Here is an 8162-nt window from a genome sequence, read left to right on the forward strand (position 1 = left end):
CTCGGCGGAGTTTGGTCGCTCAGTGACTGTGGAGCTGAAGTGGAGAGTGTGGACATGAGGGAAGGTGAGCGGTGAAGGACAGCGAGACACGTGACGTGGAGAGAGAAGGTACGTTTACACTGTTTACCGTGTTTACACTGAATGTGACGCAGCTTTTATTTAGTTGTTGTTTTGTTGTCATTTATGACGTAGCAGAAGTAAACACGAGAGAGAGCATGGACACGCTGCTGTTCAACAACTCATGTTTGTGACGGGTTCATTAAGCGTGTCAGCCAGCGGGGGGCGCTCCGGCTCGTCTCCCGAACACTGACTGACTGTGTGTGTGTGTGTGTCCAGGTATTACTCATGTTGTGGGGACCTAAACCTGTTTACACAGTCACATTATGGGGACAAAAAGCAAGTCGTCATAACGTAAATGACATTTTAAGGTGAAGATATGTTTTAAGGTTATGTTGAGGTTAGGGTTAGGATTAGGATTAGGATTAGGTCAGTAGTAATTGTGGTTAAGGTTAGAGTAAGTCTCCAGGAAATGAATGGAAGTCAATGCAATGTCACCTCAAGTCATGCATGTCCAACATGTGTGTGTGTGTGTGTGTGTGTGTGTGTGTGTGTCTTATAGTCATATTGCATCCTCAACCCCTAACCCTTAACCATCACAACTAAATGCCTAACTCTAAACCGAATTCTAATCCTAAACCTAAAACTAGGTCTTAAGCTCCCAAAAGCCTGTGAGGACCAGACAAAAAGTCCTTACTTTTTGTCTGGTCCTCACTCCCTATGGTTTATCCTGGTTTGTCCTCAAAGACACACACAAACACACACACACACACACACACACACACACACAGAGGTTTGCACTGCATTGGCTCCCACTCATTAGTGACAGCATAAACAACAACAATAATAACAACACCTTACCCATCCAATCCAACTTTATTTGTTAAGCACTTAACCACAGTGGACCAAAGTGCTGTACAGAATAAATAAAAGACATCATTCAAATAAATTAAAGAAGAAATAGCAGCCATACAATAAAAAACAATTAAATCAAATCAAATTAAAATAAATAAAAAGCAACAAAGTGTCATGACCAGTTAATGTCTAACTGAAGTTGTGGTTTCCATGAGGAAACCAAACACATGCTCATGCTTGGAACACATGCTCATACATATCCTCAGCTGCCAGTTTATTAAGTACACTTGAATGGCTCTTCTGACTGAAAACACGGCTGCTGGTGTTAGCTGCTTCACTAAAGCGTCACCTTATCAAATCTGCTTTTTGTCTGTGATGTTTTATGAATATATTGTTACAGACTTGGAGTGCATGGGTCCATAACTGCTACCAATATCAGTATATACACGTGCTCACTCTCCTATGAAGAAACATCAACATCATGTTTTTCATTTTCATTTCGCAGAAGATGTAGAAACACATTTAAAAAAAAACGTACACAAATGTTAGTTGTGTGTGTGTGTGTGTGCGTGCGTGTGCGTCAGACACAGTTAATTCTGTAGTTAGTTACTCACATTTCTCCAAAACACAAACAGTTCACTCTGACTGTGTCTTGTTTGTCCCAGGAGAGCAGCAGGTCACTGGCTCATGATGGAGACACAAATGCTTCAGGTTGCACAACAGACACGCCTTGTGTGTGTGTGTGTGTGTGTGTGTGTGTGTGTGTGTGTGTGTGTGTCTGCTGCTGCTGCTGCTGGTGTGGAATGCTGTGAGGGCAGAAAAAGAGAGAGAGGGAGAGGGAGACTGTGAGGGAGGCAATGGCTGTAAGAAAAAGAGAAACTGCTAACTAACCTACTTCTCTGTACTTACCTGGTGAGTTACATCACAGTCATTCATGTCCTTCCCTGTCTGTCTGTGTGTGTGTGTGTGTGTGTGTTATATAGAGGAGTCGTGGCTCATAGAAGTCAAGCTTTAAATGGAGGAAATGCTGTTTTAGTCATGGTCTGTATTCAAAGCTGCTTTACTCTACAGTTTCACTACATTCACCTATTCACTCTCTGTCACTCAGCCATTCATATGCATCTATGTGCAGCCCATTTTTCTACCACGCATGTTTTCATACCCATTCACACTTAACGTGGGGTTAAGTGTCTTTGCCGGGGCAGGAATCAAACCCTCAACCTTCCATTTGAAAGACAACTCACTCACTCACTCACTCACTCACTCATTCATTTGTAAAAGGAAAATAAGCAAAAAGATGTAGTTAAATCTTCTGCCAACAAAATGATCAGTGAAATCCTCATTTTATTTTTTATCTATATTTTCATTTTCCAGTATTTTTTGCAGTGTGTACAGAAGTCAGAGCTGAGAACACTAGGGCTGCAATGATTGAGTATTAATTGATTTAAAACATTCATCGTCAACTAAGTTAATAGTGGATTCATTGGTTTGAGTGTTTTCTTTATATAATTAAAACAACAGCTTCTTAAATGAGAATATTCTGTGGTTTCTTTGCTCCACATAACAAACAGATTCCTTTTTGATTTATGGACCAAACGATTCATCGAGAAAAAAGAATGGTGTGATTAATGATAAAGAGTCAAATGTGCTCTCCTGGCACGCTCCCTCCTCTCAGAAGCAGCTTGAAACACACTCACTTATGACTGACGTGGACAGAAGGAAAAGAACAGAAGTACAGAGAGGAAGAAAGAAGTCGGACGCAGACGGGGAGGCTTTGACTAAAGGGACGAGTGAGTCACAGACGTTCAGACTGACGGAGTCTTTCCACTGGAAGGCTTCAGTGGAGCCAGGATACTCCCTGATTCCCTGAGCCTGCCCCATGCCCAAAAGCAGAGATGCTGTTTTGCCCCTTTATTTTACCACATGTAACACACACACACACACACACACACACACACACACACACACACACTAACAAACAGACTAACATCCATTTCCATGGAGAGCACACACACACACACACATGCACAGAACACATCTTTTTTCCTCTGCATCAGAAGTGGATTGGACCTGCGAGTTCTTGAACTCCACCCCGAGGAAATAAATCTATCAGAGCAGAATAAAGGTTGGATTCAAGTGTCAGACGTAGGACGGCGAGGATGTCACTGCGAACTTCACGTCAAACATTAGTTTGACATGTTTTTTCTCCCTGGGTTCAGTAGACGAGCTTCTGAACATGTTCTTTCTACCAGAGACCTGTTATTGGGATATGAAGAACATGTTTGTGCTTTGGATTACATGTTGGACATCCTGCTATCCTGTGGGCCACGTTCATCCTCGTCTCCTTCCACAGCAGCGAGGATCTATTTTTCACCTTTTGGAATGGAAACGCTTGCATGTGTTTGCTGAGAGTCGACTGTCACCGCTGCTTTCATGCAGAAGGAAAAATAAAGAATGTCTTCTTCAGAGCTTCACAGTCACTGAGGTCACACTGTCTGTGAGGGAGACAGAGAGGGAGACAGAGAGGGAGACAGAGAGGGAGACAGCTCACCAGCTGCTGCCAGTCTGTCTGATCTGACTCCTCCTCCTCCTCCTCGTAGCCACACCCTCCCTTCTCCTGTGGCCCCACCCCTCTCTCCCTCTTCAGCAGTAGAGGTACATGTGCAGTGAGCGACAGCCACAGGAAAGCAGTCCAGGGCACAAGCCAAAGACACACACACACACACACACACACACACCCACCCAACACACAGCAAGACTGCAGAATTCAACGGAATCCTCTTCTCTACTCTCCTCTGGGGTAACGACACTCACACACACAGACACACAGACTCACACTCACACACAGACAGACTCACACACACAGACACACACTCACACACAGACACACTCACACACAGACACACTCACACACAGACATACACACACTCACACACACACACACACAGACTCACACTCACACACAGACAGACTCACACACACACACACACAGACACACACTCACACACAGACAGACTCACACACAGACACACACTGTAGCCAGCAGATAAACTTCAGACACTCCCTCTCAGTGCCTTCAGCATTAGAGTTTCAAACAGCTGAGGTGAGGTTGAGAGTTTCCACAGGTTTTTGTCTCTGAAACTTTCTGTTCTTCTCACTGTAAAGACTTTAGTTTTTTATGACCACGTTTGCTCAAAGGCGTTTTTTTTTTTTATTTGGCCGGGATTGTCGACTCAATAAGACGGCAACTTAAAAAGTCTCAGCGTGGAAGAGTGAAGAGTGAAACCTCCTGTACTTTACATGGACACATTTATTCACAGTTAGTCCTGAGAGTGTGTGGATTCACACACACGCACACGCACACGCACACACACGCACACACACCCTATACCACTCATGCATGTCCTTGTGTTGCTAATGGGCGGTGAGGAGGTGGATGGTAAGGTTTGGTGCATCCACCCACTCCTGAGTCAGGAGGCGTTTCCCGCCTCTCTTTAGTGAAGCAGCTGCTCTCAGGTCGCTTAACTGCTGCGAGTGATGATGATGATGATGATGATGATGATGATGATGATGATGATGATGATGATAGTCACACTGTAAAAACAGCTCAATTAGAAATGAAGAATTCTGCCACTGGGTGATAGGATGATTTTCATACTGTAATTTGCCCCAAACTAGACGACAGTGAAGAAAGTGGAACTTAACACAAGCAAAGAACTTAAAATGAGACTTTCTTATATTTACACACCATTCTGTGATTGTGAGTTTTACTTCAGTATTTAACACAAACTTAATACACACCACCAACCACACAATCTTAAAATGTAATTTTTTTTTCTCGTGCAAATCTTGATTATTATTATTGTTCTTCTTTTTGAGGCTTGTTTGATTGACGTTCTTAAAGTTCACTTTTTGCAGTGCATACGTTCAGTTAGACTTCTAAGATATTGGAGAGTTTATTCGAGTGTTGCCCAGTTATTGTCTTTTATTTAGTTTTAAGGTCCAGTGTGTATGAAACGGTGACCCCTAATGGTGAGACTGCAGATTACAGGGAGCGATGGTGGCGTCCACATGTCAGAGAGGATGTTGTTCACGTTCACGTTCAGACTGTAAGAGCATGTGATGGCGTCTTTGTTTGTTTGGGTTGCTATAGAAACACGGCGACCTGTGATGTAAAGTAGTACTTTGATTATATGATGATACACTACAGACATATTTATTGCTTGTATATGAAATTTCGGCCTCTAAAATGTTACACTGTACGTCATTAAAGGGACAGTTGAGGTTTGTGTGTGTCCAGCAGACAGTGAGTGTTCATGCCTCGAGCTGCTTCCTGCTTATTGCAGTTAGTACTGAGTATGTATTAGTATCTCATACAACACTGAAAACACCTCAACTGTCACTTTAAAGCTTAAATGTGCAAATATATTTGAAAAAAAGAAAGTATCAGGAAATGAAAAAGAAAGAAGTATTATAAAATACTACTACACAGTGGAAGAGATGATGTGTGTCCTTATCAGGACATCCTGCACTATTTGTTTATACAGTGAGTCAACGCTTTGGTATTAAGACTTGGGCTGTGACTGGAAGATCTTTTTTGAGGTTTGCCTTAATTTCACCAAAATCCCAGAGGAGCTGTGGAGGAGGAGGAGGAGGAAGAGGAAGATGTTATTTATTGTTCTCTCTCTGGTTGGGGCTCCATGTTTATTTGAGTAATTATGGAAGTCATTAGTTGCCTTGTGAGGGAGCTTAAGGTGGAGTTAGAGTTAGTGTTTGTACAGCGTCTCTGAACGTCTGAACACTGCTGTGACTTGTAAGGAGGAAAAAAAGGAGAATGCAAGAAGATGTGTGACTGTGTATGTATATATATATATATATATATATATATATATATATATGTGTACATATATATACAGATATAATTATATAAAGTAATTGTGTTTTTTTGTCCTATATCACTTTCATGTGTGCTCGCTCTGTTTTTTACTGTTAACTCCACGCTTTAATAATACAGTAGAGGAGGGGTAAGAACAAGTTTTATAGATGTGCTTACTGACTGGAGTAAAAATGCTGGAATATGACTGAGTGATGAAGGCTGAAGACTGCCCACACATCTCTTCCTACAAAACCCCCCAGAGTTTGGTGGTTACGTGCACTGTATACGTTTCTAAGGAAGACAAACGTGGTAATGCAGTGAAGTTTCACTGTTCACATCACAATATCTCTCTGATTCTCTTCCCCTCACAGCCAGTGACTCACCATAATTGCCATGGAAACCCCGGGCCAGAAACGCATGAGCCGCGGTGCCACCACCTCCCCCTCGCCAGCCCGCATCACCAGGCTGCAGGAGAAGGAGGACCTGTGCAACCTCAACGACCGCCTGGCCGTCTACATCGACAAGGTGCGGTCACTGGAGGTGGAAAACGCCGGGCTGCGGCTGCGCATCACCGAGTCAGAGTCCTCGGTGACCCGTGACCTGTCGGGCATAAAGGCGGCCTACGAGACGGAGCTGGCCGACGCTCGGAAAACCCTGGACCAGGTGGCCAAGGAGCGGGCTCGTCTGCAGCTGGAGCTGAGCAAAGTCAGAGAGGAGCACAAGGAGCTCAAAGCCAGGTAGGAGGAGCATGTCGGGGTGGAGGTTGGCTGGGACAACGGTCACGTCCCTAAATGAATAGTATAGGCATGTGTTTAATGTTAATCCAAAATCAAATGAGCTGGTAATTGGTTAATCATCGCAGCCCTAATTATTATAGCGTCACACACATATAAGCCTCTGTAATCGCTGCACCACATCAACCAATGCTGCATTTATTGTTGTGTTGGTGTGTGTTTGTATGAGACGCTTTGATACATCGATACACTGATACACTGATACATCGATACATCGATACATTGATACACTGATACACTGATACATCGATACATCGATACATTGATACATTGATACACTGATACATTGATACATCGATACATTGATACATTGATACATTGATACACTGATACATTGATACATTGATACACTGATACATCGATACATTGATAAACTGATACATTGATACACTGATACATCGATACATTGATACACTGATACATCGATACATTGATACACTGATACATTGATACACTGATACATTGATAAATGCCATTTGCAACTTTATCTCACTGTGAACTCGGCCTTTATCCACTGAGATAATAATTTCACGTCATAGCACAGCTCCCATCTACAAGTTTTAAATGGGATATTTTGAAATTAGAACATGTTTGGTTTGTATTTATTTAAACAAAGTGACACAAACAGCTCCTTCACCGTCATGAGTCAGACCGAACCATCCACATGTCAGTATTCTTTTTCTATCTCAATGTGTTTCCACACGCTGGTATTTCAGCATCAGTGCTGCTGATGCACCTCAACACCCTGATTTCCTGTAAGGAATGCATCCTGGAGTCAAACCCTGCATTAAGACTGGAGGTCACATTCTCTGTGGTTGGGTTTGTGTGACTCATTAGTCAGCAAGTTCATTTATGTCACTTGAAGCGTTGGACTCCACCTTTTACACACACACACACACACACACACACACTTAGAGCTCTGATGACAGATGCTCTTTCATCACAGTGTGTGACTCTGACGCTCAAAACTCTGTACATTTACCAACATGTGTACGTTTTAAGGAGTTGCAGAGTAGCACAATGAAGAGAATAAAAAAGTAGGAAAGTAAGACACAAACATGATTTTATACACACGTAAAATCATGTTTGTGTAACACACAGGAATCTTGTGTAACTTTGTCAAGTATAAGGTAATGGCAGTTAAAAGCTCTTAAAATGTAACGTTTGCATTAGCAGCCGCCTGTAGATGTTTTCAATACCATTTTCCTCTTTAAAGAGCTGTTTAAACACATTTATATTTCATGCCTGTTGCAGCAGCTCTCACTACTTTCTAGACTTTTATTATCTTTATCTTTACTGTCTTTGCTGCTGTAACAATGTACATTTCATACATATCTTATTTCACCTAAGAAGCAAAAATCAACATTTAATTGTCATTTAACACAATAATTATCAATATTTACTCTTTTAAATAAGAACATCTGCCAAAACCATTGTCTTTCTGTGGCGATCTATTGATCCTTTAATACTTTGAAGTGTGTGGATACTGTGACACTGTGTGGTTTGTGTTCTCTTCAGATGTCACGTCTCACAGCTGCTGAGGAATGTGTCACCCTCTTAGTAAAGTTCCTCTCTGGTGA

At 42.3% G+C, this 8162-nt stretch overlaps 1 protein-coding gene and 1 long non-coding RNA gene across 2 annotated transcripts in view; both read left to right on the plus strand.

Annotated features, from left to right (window-relative positions):
* The first annotated feature begins 1 nt into the window (after nt 1).
* LOC131471152 (uncharacterized) lies at nt 2-6171 on the plus strand. The gene is made up of 3 exons (XR_009241978.1): nt 2-108; nt 2484-3712; nt 6160-6171. It is a non-coding gene; the product is annotated as an uncharacterized LOC131471152 (long non-coding RNA).
* Nucleotides 6172-6176: 5 nt separating this feature from the next.
* LOC131471151 (lamin-A-like) overlaps nt 6177-8162 on the plus strand; it is a 23973-nt gene continuing 21987 nt past the window's right edge. The window contains exon 1 of the mRNA XM_058647513.1: nt 6177-6525. Coding sequence (XP_058503496.1) covers nt 6182-6525 — 344 coding nt within the window. The 5' untranslated portion in view covers nt 6177-6181. The remainder of the gene's footprint in view (nt 6526-8162) is intronic.

This window comes from Solea solea, chromosome 13, assembly GCF_958295425.1.
Source record: "Solea solea chromosome 13, fSolSol10.1, whole genome shotgun sequence".
Taxonomy (NCBI): domain Eukaryota; kingdom Metazoa; phylum Chordata; class Actinopteri; order Pleuronectiformes; family Soleidae; genus Solea; species Solea solea.